Source organism: Cebidichthys violaceus, unplaced genomic scaffold (assembly GCF_023349555.1).
Source record: "Cebidichthys violaceus isolate CVI_PGR_0920_01 unplaced genomic scaffold, fCebVio1.0.p SCAF_19, whole genome shotgun sequence".
Classification (NCBI taxonomy): domain Eukaryota; kingdom Metazoa; phylum Chordata; class Actinopteri; order Perciformes; family Stichaeidae; genus Cebidichthys; species Cebidichthys violaceus.
In genome coordinates this window covers 2,892,023-2,911,292 of record NW_027176361.1, presented here as the reverse complement: position 1 = coordinate 2,911,292, position 19,270 = coordinate 2,892,023, and the positions used below count along the sequence as shown (strand labels likewise).

General features: G+C 44.1%; 1 protein-coding gene across 11 annotated transcripts; it reads right to left on the bottom strand.

The window, feature by feature from the left end:
• Positions 1-1,129: 1,129 nt before the first annotated feature.
• phka1a (phosphorylase kinase, alpha 1a (muscle)) lies at positions 1,130-19,092 on the bottom strand. Of its 11 annotated transcripts, XM_068713228.1 has the most exons (35): positions 18,755-19,092; positions 17,195-17,353; positions 16,794-16,841; positions 16,486-16,654; positions 16,016-16,098; positions 15,848-15,928; positions 14,738-14,836; positions 14,486-14,632; positions 14,265-14,318; positions 13,535-13,657; positions 13,351-13,446; positions 13,168-13,275; positions 13,008-13,086; positions 12,793-12,927; positions 12,231-12,340; positions 12,003-12,147; positions 11,793-11,871; positions 11,003-11,160; positions 9,444-9,605; positions 9,266-9,360; positions 9,039-9,184; positions 7,638-7,791; positions 7,324-7,482; positions 7,113-7,242; positions 6,894-6,995; positions 6,661-6,776; positions 6,398-6,433; positions 6,123-6,158; positions 5,300-5,335; positions 4,962-4,991; positions 4,160-4,204; positions 3,806-3,967; positions 3,147-3,200; positions 2,703-2,903; positions 1,130-2,625 (listed from the first exon to the last, which is right to left on the bottom strand). In XM_068713228.1, the coding sequence occupies exons 1-35, from the start codon at positions 18,830-18,832 to the stop codon at positions 2,452-2,454; spliced, it is 3,789 nt and encodes a 1,262-aa protein (XP_068569329.1). In that variant the 5' UTR covers positions 18,833-19,092; the 3' UTR covers positions 1,130-2,451. The 11 variants fall into 11 exon arrangements, 9 of the variants coding, with proteins under 9 accessions (XP_068569329.1, XP_068569330.1, XP_068569331.1 ...); XM_068713229.1 differs by lacking the exon at positions 5,300-5,335; XM_068713230.1 differs by lacking the exon at positions 6,398-6,433.
• Between the last annotated feature and the right edge of the window lie 178 nt (positions 19,093-19,270).

Here is a 19,270-nt window from a genome sequence, read left to right as displayed (position 1 = left end):
TCTTTCTTTTATTTTTTTAAATTGGGGCTTTGAATGTAAAATTCTGTTTTTTTCCTCTAAAAGATATTGTAAAATGTGACTGTTTTAGACAAAAATAAACCATCAACACAACATCATGTAACCAATAAAGTTTTTACAAAAATATGTGTAAAAAGGCAACAATAGAGCATTGATACTGAGCGTTATCTGTAACATTCCTTCTCTGTTTTCAACTTTGCTTTGGAGACTCAAGTTGAAAAGTTTGTTCACGAGACAATAAACACCCAGCTGTCCTCTGGTTTGTTTTTTTAAGCTAACTGGTTATCTTCAATTTGTCATATCTAGAAGACACTTCATGAACCTGTATTAGTCCCACAGCAGGGACGTCTGCAGTGCTACAGCAGTGATGAAAAACAAGGTACGATACATTTAACAAAAAGAAAAAGGACATTTTCAAATTTCACGGATATTATTGACAAGTGTGATATCTGATATGTATAAAAATATATTGTTTTAATAGTTGCTCTGTATTTTTATGAAGCCTTGATATGTTTTTGTTGTTGTTGCTTGTGTGAAGTGGCATTTCATTTCTCCACCTTCTGAATGCTTGATGTACAAAAGACCTTTAGTTGCATGTTGTCCCTTAAAACAGCAGCAATGGACTCAAGATTCAATTTAGCAATTAAGAACAGCAAATATAATAAATGGAGCACAGACTTAATTCTAATAGATATTACAGTTATAAAGCTACATGTTTAAAACCTATTTATGACAAATATTTGGTACAGACCGGCAAAACTAATCTGGCAATACAGTGTTTTTGTAAATACTTGAGATATTGTCCACAGACTAAATCAAAGTTTGTCTCTCTCTGACTATGCTGAGGTTGTTGTAACACCTCCTCACACAGCAGATAAGACGGCCCTGAACCCATGAAGTCATAATGATGCTAGAGTAAGAGCGAGATCTGTGCACATGTAGCGCCACCTGCTGGAGGCCTCAACACGTCTGCAAACAAAACATTTGAACTTTCACTCTGTCGTCGTTGTGCAGTTGTGACCAAACTGAATGAAAGCTTCAGCTCAAAGAACGTTTGATTATGTAATATTGATATTTTGAGTTCTGAGGGGATTTAAAAAAAATATCGAAATCAAGATGTAACTTTTTATTTAAAAGATGTCTGCAACTTGAAAATTGTTGGAAACACTTGGGGTAACAAAATATTAAACATATATCTAGTCGTTTATAGACATATTAATGCAGAAAAGTTACATATTCTACCTTTACACTATGACTGGATGAAAGAATTGCTCAGAAACAATTTGTTCTCTCAGTTTTATTACAGAATGAATCTCAAAAACAAGAAAACCATCCAACGGTTCAGTGGATTCTGTTCTCTAGTGACAGAGAAACGAATGCTTCCTTTCTCTTCAGTGTATTACTACGTAGAGACGCGACTCACTCGTTCGCCCATGATCGTTTGTAGCTCACCTGGAGAACTACAAACGATCACATCTTCTAGCGTCTCACAATGACCGATCAGTCCGGTTATTGTACACTGAATCCTTCAGACCGCTGTGCATTAAACAGTTAAAGGTAAAATGTGTCAAGAAGATGTCAAATATGAGTAAATGGCTTTAAGTTTTACTGCAATTAAACTAATAAAAAAACCTTATTTCATCACAAAAATAACTTTATGCTGAAACGCTTTAATTTCCACAATAAGAGTTCTTTCTGTGTTAAAAGATAAGTTGTTTTTTATATATCAACACCCGTAGTTTCTCACACACACACACACACACACACACACACACACACACACACACACACACACACACACACACACACACACACACACACACACACACACACTTTTACAAAGGCAACATTAAGGCATTCAAGAAATCTCCCAAATAGACCTGCGTCCTCTTTAAGACATCTTTTTTAGCTTCCTTTAATTATCATTTTAGAGCTGTAAAATAAATAGTCAATAGATTATTATTATTATGTAATATTCGTTATTTTATACACCATACAGCATGTAGGACTGGAGGTAAAGTGACATGTTTTAATGCGAGGTAATGAGAATTATTTAGATTTTTATAAAACTAAATGTGAAAATTGCAAAACATGACCAATAAGAGATGCGGAGACGGAATTCTATCACCGAGAGATGCAAAACAGCCAAAAAGAGACACAAGACATCCAAACAAGGGACACAAAAAGACCAACAGCTGATGCAAAACAGCCAAAAAGAGACGGAAGACCTCTACAATGGCATGGACAATGACCACAAAGGCATGCAAAATGTCTACAAAGTGATGCAACATGACCGAAAAGAAACAAAAAGACAACAAATTGTCTCATAATCTGTCCATAACTAGAGAACCAGATGTGCATTAGTGCTACAGCGCCTGCAGTGGTTATTTTAACTTCCTGTTCACTACCGAGTGGTTTCACGGGGTCGTCCTCTCACTGCACCGCACACGACCCGCTGGGCAGGAAGTCCTGCACGTACACCGCCACGGCCTTGGTGAGGTAGGTCATGCTCCCGAAGCGGCCACTGGGGGCGCTGTCGTACAGCAGCCGGCACACTCCCGTGGACGGGTCCCGCTCCAGGATGTGCTCCTCTGCTCCCAGGTCCCTCTGGAGGAGGAAATCCCACTTTACTCACTTCATCACTCAACTACCTTTGGATTTGTCTCTTTGGACGTCCCGCTCACCTGATCCTTGTGGAACATGTCGTTGGCCAGATGGACGATCTTCTCCACGTGGATGATGGAGCCGATGCTCGGGATGTCCACGTCGGCCAGCATGGTGAGCACCAGGATGGCCTCCACCAGCAGCTGTCGGTACTCGGGCTGAGGGACGCGGTTCAGGACCGTCTCCACGTGGACGGAGAATTTGATCTCTCTCGGTGTCATCTGGAGCGGGGAATTGAGACGGAAAAAGACGAGACGCCGTCTGACATCTTTCATTTGGCTGAACACACACTGTGGTGAGTCAGGACCGATTCTAATATGTGCATCTAAACATGAAACTTGTGTGAACTGAGCTGCTTTGACTGTGAACTACTACTGTGTAGTAGTGAATGAGGAGTTCACTACTACACAAAGGTTAAGACGTCACGATACTGACATCGGACGATAATCAAGTGGATCTCTTACCTCTCTAGTGGTTGATGAAGGAAGGACGAACCCTTCTATGGACAAACCGTGGCACTGAAAAACAATGTGGTCAAGCAACGCAACCATTAACGTTAGGTTGAAGCAACACAACCATTAAAGTTAGGTTGAAGCAACGCAACCATTAACGTTAGGTTGAAGCAACGCAACCATTAACGTTAGGTTGAAGCAACAAAACCACTAAAGTTAGGTTGAAGCAACACAACCATTAACGTTAGGTTGAAACAACGCAACAATTAACGTTAGGTTGAAGCAACAAAACCATTAAAGTTAAGTTGAAGCAACGCAACCATTAACGTTAGGTTGAAGCAACAAAACCATTAAAGTTAGGTTGAAGCAACAAAACCACTGAAGTTAGGTTGAAGCAACAAAACCATTAAAGTTAGGTTGAAGCAACAAACTAAACTACGTACAGTTAGTTTTAGGCAACGAAATGAACGTTAGGTTCACACAACAAAACCAGTTTAGGTTTAGAAGAAACACAAACGTGTCTCTTTTGTAAAAACACTTTGGGACTGAAATAAAACAGATTTTTATTCGTCTCAAATATATTTTGCTGTACACAGGTCACTTTAATGCTGAAACTGTTTTTCTAGGCCTTTGCACATGCACTCATTGTGTAAAAGCAGTTTGGTGTGAACCTTCTGCAGGATCCTCCAGACTTTCTGGTAGAAGCCGACGGGGACCCGGTTCAACGCTCCGTCCAGACGCCTCCTGCGCAGCCATTGGCCCTGTCTGGTGTCCTTTGCGACCGGTATGTATTCCGGGATGTCCAGAGATTCTATGGACTGCAGCCTGTACCTCTAAATTGGCGAAAAATCAACAAAAACAAAAAAAGATTAAAAAGTTTGTTTGTGTGGAAGAACAGCGCCCTCTTCCTCTTCCACATGAAACAAGCAGACTCCAAATCTGACCTCAATGATGAAGGTATTGGCTTGTATTGAACTGCAGCAGATTTAGCCTACACAACTCAAATTTAATAAGCAAATCTTTACCCCAGATTCAAAGGTTTCTATGTCCAGCGACTGCGATCTAACGCCCTGAGAGGCAGAAAAAGAGCAAAAAAAGAAGGAGAGAAACAAAAAAAAGATGCACAAAATGAATAAACAGGAAACCGGGCAGGTAATGGAAGTGGACGAGAACAAAACAACCGCAAAGCCAGAGGAGTCTGGCTTCTTAGTCACCGCATGCATGAATATCATAATGGGAAATAATAGCAATGAGGTTAGAAAACAAAAACTGATCATTCATTACGTAACATCGATTTAACAGAGCGCTAGATGGAGAGTGTCCGTTTTATTTCAAGGACTAGAGCAACAACAATAATAATATTTTTGTATTTTAAATGAATTTTGGGACACTTTTCTGAATCAACCCCGGTAAAATAAAAAAAATAAAATAAAAAAATCCATCTTAAAAGGTTGAATGTTAAATTATTTATCTGTCTAAATGTAATTAATAGTGCAGCTGAAACAACTTACCATTTAATGGACCAACAGAAAATTCACCATTTTGAAAACCTGTTTAAATTTATCGAGCACAAATGCCAAAATTTAAATTGGATATATTTTGGTATCGGTTGGACAAAATACCAGATTTTAAATATTTTCTGACAAAACAATTAATCAAGATTAAAAGAAACAGCAGATTGATAATGGAAACAACCGTTAGTTGCAGCTCTATTAACAATGAATAATCATCAACAACAGATATTATATATATCAGCCGCACGGCGTTAGAGGCTCAAACGTCGATGAATTAACACCCAGAAACACGGCGTTTAAACGTCGGCGTCACCTTGCGAGTGGCGGTCAGTGACTGGTCGAGCTGAAAAAAATAACATAAGATAAGATCCACTCTGCATTAAAAACGTCACACAAACCTGTTCATACCCCAAAAAACAAAACACAGCATTGTATTTTTATGTATGTAAAACTACAAATTTAACAGTTAAGGGATAATTTACGATTCAACGAGTCCAACCCTTTTGATCAGCTCTGATCAAAGACAACCTGACATCCCTCTGCATCAGTACAAATTAAAACTTGATCATGATTATTACTTTCTTTGCATTAAAATCACCGCAATTATCTTCTACAGACTCTCTCATTCATGAATTTCATCATCATCATCACCTTGACCGAGTCGGTCAAAGACACCCTGCGGTCCATCTGCAACAGAGCACACACAATGAAATGGGACTATTTGTTGACAACCAGCCGCAAAGTCTCAAGTCCCGCTTCCAAACCGTCGTCTTATGTCGGTCGTAGCGGTTAAAACGTTAGGCGTGGAACGCTGAAGAGGAGGGACCGCCGGAACTTGAGAGGTGGTGGCGTGTTGTCCACAATGAGCAAAAAACGAAGCAAGTGAACGTAAAATCAAAGACAGAAGATAGTTTAGAGAGTGACAATTGAGGACCATTGTTGGTGGTGATGATCTGTCTGGTCGCAAGTTAACATGAAGAAGAAGAAGAAGAAGAAGAAGAACCAGAAGAAGAAGATGAAAAAGACGCTGAAGAAGAAGCAGACGAAGATGAAGACTTAGAAGAAGATGAAGACTCAGAAGAAGATGAAGAAGCAGAAGACAAAGCAGAAGATGAAGAAGAAGAAGAAGAAGAAGCAGATGAAGACTCAGAAGAAGATGAAGAAGCAGAAGACAAAGCAGAAGATGAAGAAGAAGAAGAAGAAGCAGAAGAAGATGAAGACTCAGAAGAAGATGAAGAAGAATGAGAAGTAGAAGAAGACGCAAAAGAAGAAGCAGAAGTAGAAGAAGAAAAAGATGCTGAAGAAGAAGACTCAGAAGAAGATGAAGACTCAGAAGAAGACTCAGAAGAAGATTTTTGCAGAAGAAGAAGCAGAAGAGGAAGATGCAGAAGAATAAGTTGTCATTTTCGGTCAGTGAACAGCCGTGTTCGCTGTGAGACGGCACTCTGTCAGAACTCCTTGTTGTGATCGTCACCTTAAATGGATCCGTCAAGGACAACCTGTGCTCCGCCTGCAACACAGAAACCAGGCTGTGAATAGATCACAGAGCTGCTCTCCTGACTCATTAAAGACCAAAGCCCAATCTCAACTATTCACTCATTCATTCATTCACTTCCACCTCGTGATGTTTGAAATCTACATTCGCCATCGAAACCGTCTCAAATCATCAGTTATTCTGAATTATTCTCCTCAATTATGTCCCCTCATCAGCATCAACCAGGTGAATTACCACCTCATCATCATCATCACCTTACTGGGATCCGTCACAGACAACCTGTGTTCCAGCTGTGAAAAGACAAGAGTCCGTTTGCCAAAGAAAATACACAATATTTTCAAAATAAGAGCCTCTAGCGTCCTTAATCTCTTCCCCGTCATCACACGTTTGATGAGATCAGTACGAATGCAAGTCAAACTCCTACAACACATGAGGTAATACCACGATACTGACGTGCGTTGTATATATAATGATACTGTGTGTTGTCATTAACTTCCACTCTTTCCTCCGTTTGTACCATCTTCATGTCGCTCTTCAGTTTGCTGATGCCGGCTCTCTCGCTCTTGGTGGCGCCCACGTTCCCCAGGTGATGGATGGAGATGGCAGGACTGACGCCGGCATCCAGCTCTCTGACTGCGGAGACAGAAGAAGGGAGGGGGGAAGGGGCTTACAGTAATATGTGTGTGTGTGTGTGTGTGTGTGTGTGTGTGTGTGTGTGTGATGAAGGCGTTTGGTGATGGGTGGACTGACCGCTGCGCTGCACGCCAAACTCTTTCCCGCTGAGGATGTGATGGAGGAGATTCTTCAGCTCGGAGGGACCGAGACTCATCAGACTCTCTGTGGCCTCCTCTCCTACACACACACACACACACACACACACACACACACACACACACACACACACACAGTTGAAAACGGAGAACGAATGTGCTGCCACTTGACGGACCAAACATCTCCGTCCTCCCTCACCTGAGCAGTTGAGCGACTGGGCCAGCTCGGTGGCCATGACCTGGATGATGAGACCGATCCGGAGCCTGAACATCTCGCTGAACAGGCTGGGCTGAGTCCTGATGCTCATAGCCAGGTACACCATGATCTCCTGCAGCAGGGAGGGAGGGGTTAGAGAGGGAGACAGGAGGACAAACTCCCCCCTCAGGTGCTGGTGGAGGGTGAGACTCACCTGAGTGAGTATGGCCACGCTGATGTTGTTGTCGCTGGCCTCGTCGATGAGAGCCGCCAGCTGGTCTGGAGGGATGGGGGCGCTGATGGTTTTCTCTCGGGGCTCGGGGGGCAGACCCACCGTCAGGTGCTTCTGATGAGCCAGCAGATCAGAGCAGGCCTACGGGGGGATCGCAGCCAATCAGGAGACAGACGGGGAGTGGGGGGGGGACTATTGTTTGACCGCAGCAAAAATGTCGTTTTTTTAAAGTTTGAACGTCATGAAGGTGTGTGTGTGTGTGTGTGTGTGTGTGTGTGTGTGTGTGTGTGTCGTACCGCGTCAAGCTCCTCCACCTTCTTCTTCAGCATGCCGGAGATCATCCTGATGAGGCTCCAGTGTTTGAGCTCGCCAGCCTTCTCGTACAGGTCTGACAGCAGAGATCTCACTGTGGAGCCTTTGCCCTGCAGGTGAGTGTCCCAGTCCATCCCCCTGAGAGAAGAGACGTACGATTAGATCATCACTTTAATCAGAGACGTGGATGTTAGCAATTAAAGCTTCTTTTTGTTGTTGCTTCAACCTAACTTCAGCGGTTTTGTTGCTTCAACCTAACTTCAGCGGTTTTGTGGCTTCAACCTAACTTCAGCGGTTTTGTTGCTTCAACCTAACTTTAGCGGTTTTGTTGCTTCAACCTAACTTCAGCGGTTTAGTTGCTTCAACCTAACTTCAGCGGTTTTGTGGCTTCAACCTAACTTCAGCGGTTTTGTTGCTTCAACCTAACTTCAGCGGTTTTGTTGCTTCAACCTAACTTCAGCGGTTTTGTGGCTTCAACCTAACTTCAGCGGTTTTGTTGCTTCAACCTAACTTCAGCGGTTTTGTTGCTTCAACCTAACTTTAGCGGTTTTGTTGCTTCAACCTAACTTCAGCGGTTTAGTTGCTTCAACCTAACTTCAGCGGTTTTGTGGCTTCAACCTAACTTCAGCGGTTTAGTGGCTTCAACCTAACTTCAGCGGTTTTGTGGCTTCAACCTAACTTCAGCGGTTTTGTTGCTTCAACCTAACTTCAGCGGTTTTGTTGCTTCAACCTAACTTCAGCGGTTTTGTTGCTTCAACCTAACTTCAGCGGTTTTGTTGCTTCAACCTAACTTCAGCGGTTTTGTTGCTTCAACCTAACTTCAGTGGTTTTGTTGCTTCAACCTAACTTCAGCGGTTTAGTTGCTTCAACCTAACTTTAGCGGTTTTGTGGCTTCAACCTAACTTCAGTGGTTTTGTTGCTTCAACCTAACTTCAGTGGTTTAGTTGCTTCAACCTAACTCTAGCGGTTTAGTGGCTTCAACCTAACTTCAGCGGTTTTGTGGCTTCAACCTAACTTCAGCGGTTTAGTGGCTTCAACCTAATTTCAGCGGTTTTGTCGCTTCAACCTAACTTTAGCGGTTTTGTTGCTTCAACCTAACTTCAGTGGTTTTGTTGCCTAAGTGGTAAAGATACAGAAATACACTAAAATAATAACGCCTGATGCTGAAGAAAAGAGCCAGAGGATTATGATCTTCTTCTTCTTCTGGTTCTACAAGCTACCACCTTAAAAACACAATACTACCTCTGCTAGTATATATATATATATATATTATATATATATAGTTTGCATAGACTCTTGAGCTAGTAGGAGCGAGCAGCGTCGTCTGTTCTCTTGGCCGATGCTGCTCACATTTGAAGAGCGTTTGCTTCTATGAACCGGCTCACTTGTCTTTGAAGAGGATGTAGAGGATGTCGGCCTGGTCCTGGAGGCTCTGCGTGTCCTTCAGCAGCTGGACCAAAGCCTTGTAGTCGATGGTGCCGCTGGCGTCTCTGGGGACGCCGTTCTCTGACGTGACCGTCATCTGCGGAGCCTGGCGGACAAGGGGAGGACGGTTAAAGCGGTGGTGGAGACATTTATTAAATTTTTTTTTAAAAAAGACACGAAAACACACCTGAGTTTCCTGCGGCGCCGAGGAGTCTGGGAGGTTCAGGTTGAGGGAGGGCTGAGGGGAGCGGAACAGCTTGTTGGGCAGGTACATGTTGACGTCTGGACAAAAGGAAACAGAGTGGAGCTAAAGCGCTGCGGTGATACGTGCTGCTTGGACTCATTTTAATGGCGGGTCCGCTCACTGTGCACGTCGAGGTGCTGAGCCTTGCTCATCAGAGACACCATCTCCTTGGTTTTGGTGGCCAGAGCCTTGAACCTCCCCAGACCCCCCGCCTGCTGTTTGGGCTTCTTGGGGGCAGCGTGAGCCAACAGGTGGTCCAGGTACTGGGCGAGGTCGTCGGCCTCTGGGGAGGAGGACAAAGGAGAGATGATGGGGGGGGGGGGGGGGGGTATTAAAAGAATGGAAGACGGAGATAAATAGAGAAACAACGAGTCACAGAGAAAAGAATAAAGGTTTACAATAGATTCAACTCACCTTCATGTAGAGTCCACACAGAACCCAGCACTTAAACTAAACCATCCGAGTTATTTAAATATCTCAAAAGTTATTACTATTACTAGTTTTTGGTTTGATTTTTCAACAGGATTTTTAAGAAAACTACTGGCCGGATTGTCATCAAACTTATATAAATAATAAGAAATATAATTCAAATAAAATTAAATCAAATTAAAACATAAAAAAGTAAATAAATGTTTAAATAAATCAATAAATAAATCAATAATAATAATAAAACAAAAAAAAAAATATATATATATATATATATATATATATATATAATAAAATACAAAAAAATAAATACAAAAAAATTTAATAAAATATAAACAATAAAATTAAATAAATATTAATTAATGGGAACAGTTGTAGTGAAGTTCTGCGCTCTCCTAGTTCTACTTCCATAACATATTTTAACAAGTAACATACATTTAAAAAAAAAAAAAAAAAAGGTTTCTTCACCCAAATAACCCATAAAACATGTTTCCTCATGCATACTTCATGGTACCCAGCCAAACATACTGAATTGTTTAGAAGCCAGTTAAAACCGTTATGAAGACATGCTGCAGCTTTAAGTGAACATGTGTAGCGCTTTGGGGCGGCAGCAGCAGCAGTGGATGATTAAAAAAACAACTTTATCTGCATGGCAACACACTGTACACTCCTTTAACCTGTGTAGTGAGACAACACAAATGAACACATGCATGTTCAATGATGCCAGACCCGCTAATGTCCTTATAGATACAGAACATTACAATCTGCAGAGCATCGTTTCTCGACCTTCTCAGCCCGTGATCCTATTTCTAACAGCAACGCGGCCGCCGAGGAGTCCGCAGGTCAAAGGTTGAGAAACGTTTAAAAAGGCCGACGTCACACAACAGAGAAGATGGGGACAAGGTCAGTGATGGAGATTAATGAGAACCTGCAAAGGGTTACTTTATCTAACGCCACGTTAAAAGTAGTATTTAAAGATGTATTCTTTTTTTGGGGATTTTCAAAATAAGAGGTTAGCCGAGTTAGTGTATTTGTGGGTTAATCATGGTGTTATCAGTACATATAGGCAAAGCACAACTACTCTGCCTGCCTGTACCTCTACAGTGTATGACGTGTATGTATTTTAGGAGTACATACCACGAGGAAAAGTCAAACCAGCGATGGAAAACCAACAGTCGTGTAAAGACTCGTTTTTCCATCGCCGGTGTCACCGTTCCTCCCCATCCATCCATCTGTTGTGTTGTTTGTTCTTACCATCATCATAACGTAACTCATGCACGTATCCATCGCCGTCACCCTCATCATACTCTTCGTCGCGGCGGCTCATGCTGCCGGAACCCTTACCGTCCAGGAAGCTCAGGTTAGCGAAACAGGAAGTGGTTAAGAACTCCGACAGCTTCCCCGTCTGGATCCTGGAGAGGAAAAAAAAAAAAATACAATAAACGCTGGCTAATCATTTGCAATACGGAGGTAGAAGAGATAAAATATAAAATTCTTGACATTGTTTAAGAACGTTGAAAGACAAGAAAGACGGAAAAGAACAAACGTCCACAAACTGAAATCACTTTACAGTAGAAATACTGTGGTTATAAACCCAAAATTTCCAAAATCCAACCACATGAAACCTTTGAGTAGTATTAGTAGTAGTAGTAGTAGTATTAGTATTAGGGCCATTGTAAGTAAAAAATTAAATAAAACGCAGAGCTTTGGGATCTTTTGGGAGGAGGTACTAAAAAAAAAAAAAAAAAAAAAAAAAAAAGTCAAAATTTGTAAATTTACGAGAAAAAAACTTGAATATTGTGAAATTAAAGGGTACATTACTCACTGATCTTCTTACACATCTAGACTTTCTGGATGAACAGTAATTCTAATAGGAAAATTTGAACTGATTTGCATATTTTTTGGCCTTAAAATCCTCACATTTAATCTAAAAACCTTAAATTGACCGTGTGTATTTTGTGTGTTAGTGTCGTCTTCCTATCGTTAAAACCCCTGAACCCTCAGCAGCGGTATGCGGGACAAGTCCTCATCAGTAGAAGCTCACCGTGCTCCTCCATAATATCCGTCCTGCAGCTTCCTCAGTGTGGCCAACACGGCCGGGTCCAGGTTTGTGTGGTCCTCAGCTGAAAACACAAACGCGACGAAATACTTTGAAAATTTGTGATTTTCGTATAAATCAAGAGTTCCCATTCGAAATAAAGCAGGCATGCTGCTCTGTCCTCCTCTTAGTGGACATGTGTGTGTGTGTACTGACTCAGCATAGTCTGAGAAATGGGGAAAGTGACGGTGGGTCTCCCGGTCATCCTCCACCTGGAGGCGAGGTAGGCGATCTCCGTCCTCAACATCTCCACGATCATTTTGTTGTCCAGCGCCAAGTAGAACTGCTGATGGTCGATGAACTGCAGGGATTCATCACAACGGGTTAATGCAGCTCGGCGGCGCTCGGTTTTAGCGGCTGAATGACGGGGTTTTCCTCACTGACCTGAGGGGTGAATGAGAAGATGGTGTTTCTGATGGTGTAGAACTTGGAGGTTCCCAGCACTCCTATTCTCCTGTAGGGACGTCCCGTCAGACCCAGCCTCGGGTTACGACCTGAGACGGAAAAGACAGAGCGAGCGAACGCAGCCGGATTAATGAGAGACACAGAGAGAGACACAGAGAGAGAGAGACACAGACACAGAGAGAGAGAGACACAGAGAGAGAGAGAGAGAGAGAGAGAGAGACACAGAGACAAAGAGACACAGAGACACAGACAGAGAGAGACAAAGAGAGAGAGAGCAAGAGAGAGACAGACAGACAAAGACAAAGAGAGAGAGACAAAGAGAGAGAGACACAGAGACAGAGAGAGACAGAGAGAGAGACACAGAGACACAGAGAGACACACAGAAACAGAGAGAGAGAGAGACACACAGAGACAGAGACAAAGAGAGAGAGACAGAGACAAAGAGAGAGAGACAAAGAGAGAGAGACAGAGACACAGAGAGAGACAGAGACAGAGACAGAGAGAGAGAGACGTGAAGAACTCGTTCTGTGAGGTGGTGTACCGAGTCTGGCGTAGATGTGGCTGAGGACTCTGGAGGGTTGCACGTGGATCGGGTGGATGTCGGCGACGGTCTCCACGTCGATGCCATTCTTCAGCAGCAGCTCTTTGATCTCCTCCGTCTCCGCGAGAACCGACACTGCGAGAGGAAAGAGAAGGTTTTTGGGGACGACCGACCCGGGAACCCGAGAAGCTTGCCGGGTTGTCCCGTGAACTCACCCTGAACCACCACGTCCGGCTTGGGGACGGTGGAGAAACGTCGGTTCAGAGGGTCGATCTCTCCGGGGGCGAGGAACCCCTTCAAGAAACGACGGAATGAAAGAGGAATTAAAACGTGTTGTTAGAACTCTGAAGGAGGATTCGGTGTTTCGCGGCTCACCTCGGCCAGAAGGTTCCCCAAGATGTACAGAGACTGTCCCCATTTCAGAGGACATTTGCCCAGCGGGACCCTCTCCACAGAGTGGGGGTTCATGTACTCCTCCTCCACCTGTTAACAACGTGACGATGTTAAATCACAGCAGAAACAATAAGAAAACATCAGCTTCACATCAACAGGCCTCACCTTGTCCGGGGGGACGCTGTAGAGCTCCGGCAGCAGCCGTATCCCGTCTTTCTGTTTGATCAGGATGCCCTCCAGAGCCTCCTGGTACTCCTGGACCTGGATCACAAACACAAGAGTATCTAGACATGTATATATGTATATGTATATATATATATATATGTCGTGATGTACGGGTGAGGGCTACCTGCTCGGGGCTGTTGATGAAGATGCCGTCCAGTATGAGGTAGGTCCAGAACAGCGGCCACTCGCACTCGATGTTCTCGAACAGCTTCAGCTCCGCCGACTCGTAATACAGCCGGTTTGGATCCTGGAACATTTACATCAAGACGAGAGGTACTGTTTGGACCCTTTGAGACCCATCTCCCAGTAGAACCACGAGCCCGCCCGCTGGTCTCTCAACACAAGACGCTCTACAGGGCAATGAGACTGTCTACTTCCTCTTTATTTTAGCAAATCCTCCAAAAATGTCCCAAGATGCAAAGTATAAAAGGACCGTTTGATCAATTTAAAAAGGGGAACTTCTGTACTTATGGGACCCTATTTTCACATATTTCTTTGCGCCGTTGTGGACAACGGTATTGTCCCAGAACGCGGAATTGGACACGATGCTCGATTACAGAAGGAGACTTCTCTGAGCGAGACGCGCAGAACCAAAACAGACGGATCGGGTGAAAGGTTAAGGAGGACCTCCTGCGTCTCCGTGGGATCCTTTACCAAACATGATGTCAGACACTTAGAATAACAGTCTATTTTAGAGGACGCTTTAGTGAACACTGGACTGAATCCATCCGTCACTTAAGACGCAGAAAACTGGGATCAAGTCCAGCTCACAAGTAGTCCTCAAAGTCCTAAAACATCGATTTACTCAGCATCTCCTGCTTTTAACAGATCTACTTTTTTCACGGCCGGTTTACCTCTTTGGGCGTCTTGTGTCCGTCTCTGAGAAACCTGCAGCAGCCGTACCGACCCTGAGGAGAGAGGAGACAGGAGGTCAGCGAGGAAACATTCAAAACGACGCGCGTTCGATTCCTTTCAAAGTGCGCAAAAGCACGAGGAAGCGTCCGTCAGAACCACACTGTACGACCCGGCGTGGCTCGGTATCTATCTTTGGACCGCCGAACGCTCTCGTCTGCACCTGCAGCTTGGAGATGATCTCCTCCTTGGTGGCGTTGACGATGCTGATGTCGTCCACGGCGAAGGCCGGGTACGAGATGATGGCCAGGACGCCGGCGTCCACCTCCTTAGACATGGAGGCTCTGGGCAACATGGACGTCAGGATGGACTGGTGAGGGCGGGACATACCACACTCATCACAACACAGTCACAACACAGTGTGTGTGTGTGTGTGTGTGTGTGTGTGTGTGTGTGTGTGTGTGTGTGTGTGTACCTGGCAGTGCTGGATGTCGTCAGCCAGAGCGTGGACCACAGACCCAGGTCCTCCTTTGGCTCCGAACAGGTTCAGGTCGTCCAGAGCCTCCAGAGCCGCCTGGAGGACGTAGAGACACGTGACTCGGTGGAGACAGCAGTACAACGCGGCTACTCCAGTACTGTGTACTGTGTACAACGTTGAGGTACTTCTTCTTAACTTTAGCAGTTTCATTTTTTCATGCTAATACTTTTGTACTTTGAAGTGATGAAGAGTTTGAATGTAGGACTTGAAAGTATTCATACACTTTTCAAGCAAAGTATCTAAATACTTCTGCATCACAGTACACATACTGTAGATTACAACACAGTATTATGAAGTATAAAACACAGTACAATCACACGGTTTGACTTTTATGAATACTAATATCTACAGGTCATTACTGGAGCATGTCCTGCAGAGACGCCTCCTCCAAAGTCTCAAATTAAAGTGTGTGTGTGTGTGTGAGAGAGTGTGTGTGTGTGTGTGTGTGTGTGAGAGTGTGTCTGAGAGTGTGTGTGTGTGTGTGTGTGTGAGAGAGACAGTGTGTGTGTGTGTGTGTGTGTGTGTGAGTGAGAGAGAGTGTGTGTGAGTGTGTGTGTGTGTGTGTGTGTGTGTGTGTGTGTATGAGAGTGTGTGTGTGTGAGTGAGTGTGTGTGTGTATGAGAGTGTGTGTATGAGAGTGTGTGTGTGTGTGAGTGAGTGTGTGTGTGTATGAGTGTGTGTGTGTGTGTGTGTGTGTGTGTGTGTGTGTGTACTTGCAGTACTGTGTTATTTCTGAGTCAGGAGAACCTGATACCTCCTGAACACCGCGGGTCGAGGCAGTGAGCGTCCTGTTATGTGAGAACTTCCTCACAAGAATCAGATATTTATTATTTATTATTCATGTTTTTAATATTTCACAACATTAAAACACATTTATCTTAAAATGCCTCTATGGCAGCGCTGTATCCACCAGGAGCTGCTGTGTTCACGTTCAGCACCGAGACCTCCTCAAGGTCCAGCTAAATGTCAGCCTAAAGGCCACACCCAGCAGCTGTGTGTGTGTGTGTGTGTGTGTGTGTGTGTGTGTGTGTGTGTGTGTGTGTTAACCTTTGCCATGCCGATAGAGCTGGCGTTGATCTCAGTGATGCCCTGGTTGGTCTTGTCTCCTCTCTCCCACATCCCATAATCCTGTGAGGGAGCAGAAGGAGCAGAACACAGAGGTGAACCAGAGTCAGCGAACGACCACAGAGACGAGTTCAAGGAAGGACGACGTACGGCTACTCTGTACGCAGCCTCGATGTAGAACATCAGGTTCTGAACCACGTCCACCTCATCCTGAGTGTAGACGATGTGGAGCCCTGAGACACACACACACACACACACACACACACACACACACACAAAGACAGTTAGTGCAGGTCTGTGCTTTATAAACAGTCTATGAACTCATGGAAGTAGAATGAAGAAATGTATGACCACACTGCTGCAACACAACTACACTTCTTCTTCTTCTTCTTTCTCTAAACTTAAAGGGCCAGCGCGTGTACGATATATATATCTATATATAGATATATATATATATATATATCTATATATCTCTATATATATATATATCTATATATAAAATGGAACTGAAATGAATACGTTCGTTGTGACGTTGGCTCTAGGAGCGCCTGCCTCACACACGTGATGAGACAGCCCCGTACCGTCAGCGTCCCTCACACTCGTCTGTCCTGTATATTTACCGGACGCCGTCATCTGAGCGACGAACAGCAGGAAGAGGGAGGTGGCGTCCACCTGCAGGTGTCCCCACTCGTCGTCTCCCACCACCGGGGCGCAGGTCCTGGTGTCGTACTTGGCGTGCAGAGAGTCTGAGGTGCTCCTGCTGTACTTGAACTTCTCCACCTTATCCAGCTGCAACACAACCACACAGGAGGCTTCAACGGCTGCTCCACACCTCCGTCCACAGAGACGGGTCACACACGTGGAGACGTGGACGAGTAGTGAGAGTAGAAGTACCTGGTGTAGGTGTGTACTACTGTGAGACACGTACCTGCCTCATGATGCCCTGAAGGATTCCTCTCATCAGCTTCACCACACTCTGAGGAAGAGACAGACGATTAACACCACAGAGAGACACCAAGGACAGGAAGGTATACTGTCTCTCTCTCTGTCTTTATCTCTCTCTCTCTCTGTGTGTCTCTCTCTCTCTGTCTCTCTTTATCTCTCTGTCTGTCTCTCTCTCTCACTTTCTGTCTGTCTCTCTCTCACTTTCTGTCTCTCTCTCTTTCTGTCTCTCTCTCTCTCTGTCTGTCTGTCTTTATCTCTCTGTCTGTCTGTCTCTCTATCTCTCTCACTTTCTCTCTCTCTCTCACACACACACACACACACACACACACACTCTGTCTCTCTCTCTCTCTCTCTCTCTCTCTCTCTCTCTCTCTCTCTCTCTACCTGCTCCAGCTCGTAGGCCTTGGCCTTGTCCTCGTCCCGGTCTGCGTTCTTCCTGTAGGCCAGACTGAGGGCCCACACAGACAGGACGCAGTAGACGTTGTCTCTGACCCACGAGTGAGGCTGGTCCTCGCTGCCCGGCAGGAGACCGGTGACCGGGTCCTGGGAGAGACACGCAGACCCCAAAACGACATTACCCATAAGCCCCGAGCAGCTTCCTGCCGTAAAGACAGACGACGATGAGGAAATGTGAAACTATGCAGTCTGATGAGGAACAGGAATAGAACGTCTTCTGTGTCGGTTCCTCTCTTTCCTCATTGTTCACACAAACACACAACGAGAGAGTGGACATGTCGGCCCTCCTCCTCCTCCTCCTCCTCCTCCTCCTCCTCCTCCTCGGTGAAGTGCTGATGTGTGTGTATTGAGCGGTAGAGGAGCAGGAGGATGGATTCAGTGTTCAGCCTCAGCTCCCAGTGAGAACATGTTGGTCATTAGTGAGAGCTCAACACTGGCTGGCAGCCATTTTGGGTCGGATTCAAAAAGGTGACCTCACACAAACTTTGTCCTCCTCTTCTTCTTCTTCTTCTCCTTCTTCCATTTAAATAGAATACATGTAATATGTTTTCTCTCCAGCCTTGTTGTCCTTCTATCTCTGTGAGGACCACTCTGAGTTGTCGGTGTGATGAGGACTGATGTTCTTTAGTCCGGCTTCTTTGACAGATTTCACAGTTATGTTTAGAGTTTAAGGACGGGACGATGAGGGATTTCGAGTGCGATAAATAACTGGAATTAATTTCCATAATCCGGATGATCGTGAATTCAAAAACCCTGCAGAATCCATCATGTTTCAGTGTCATTTTAATCACCATTATTTTGGCGAGGACGATCGTGACATGATTAGATAACATATTAGAGTTGTAATACAATAAATAATAAGAAATAAATATAAATAAAGCTCAATTTAAAAAGGCCAGACTAAAAGTGTAATATACAATAAATAATAACAAATATAAATAAATAAAGCTCAAATAAAAGCTAGATTAAAAGGGTAACAAAATATAAATTAAAATAAATATAAATAAAGCTAATTTTAAAGACCTGACAAAAAATGTAAAGTACAGTAAATAATAAATAAAGATTATTTAAAAGGCAGACTAAATTAAAAAGGTAACAGACAATAAATAATATTAAAGTTAAATAAATAAAGTCCTGATTAAAAATGGAAATCACAATACATAATAAATAATAAATAAAGCTCAATTAAAAGCCAGAATAAAAGGGTAACAAACAATAAATAAAAATACATGTAAATAAATAAAACTCAATTTAAAAGGCCAGAATAAAAATGTAAAGTCCAATAGAGCATAATGGTGTGTGTGTGTGTGTGTGTGTGTGTGTGTGTGTGTGTGTGTGTGTGTGTGTGCGCGCGCGCGTGTGAAAGAGACCCGATGCATTACGTAACGCGCACGAACTTCACCTCCTGCATGAACACATCAGAGCTCGCGCCTCCTCCGCTGTCACGTCCCTCTTAACAACACTCAGCTTTACACACCGAACTCTCACCTGGTGCCTCAGGATCGTCTGCTGCACCATCCGGGCGTAGTTGTCCAGCTTAACGCCGGAGTTGCTCCTGCTCCTCATGATTGACAGGTCCAACGGTTGAGCTCACTTTAAAGAGGAGGAAAGAGGAGGGGGTGGGGGTGGGGGGGGGGGGGGTTTCAAAGTATTCAACAACTCAAAACTCGCTAAATGCTCGACGATGAAGTCATTGTTTCCACGAGGAAAGTTGCTGCATGGCCGAATGTCCCGAAAACAACTGCTCAACGGCGGCGGCAGCAAGCAGCGGCGACGAGCGAAAGACCCACAGCGAGGGTTGTAACCTGAAGCTGCCGTGAAGCTGGTGACAGGAAGCGGGAACAATACCGGAAGTGGAGAGACGCGGCCTTCAAAGTTAAGGCGTGTCGGAAAAAAACCCCTCTATATATATAATTATATTGTGTATATATATGTATATATGTATACAAAATAAAAAGACAGTTCTTTACTGTTTCTAGGCTGTCGTGTTCTTACTATTTTTTT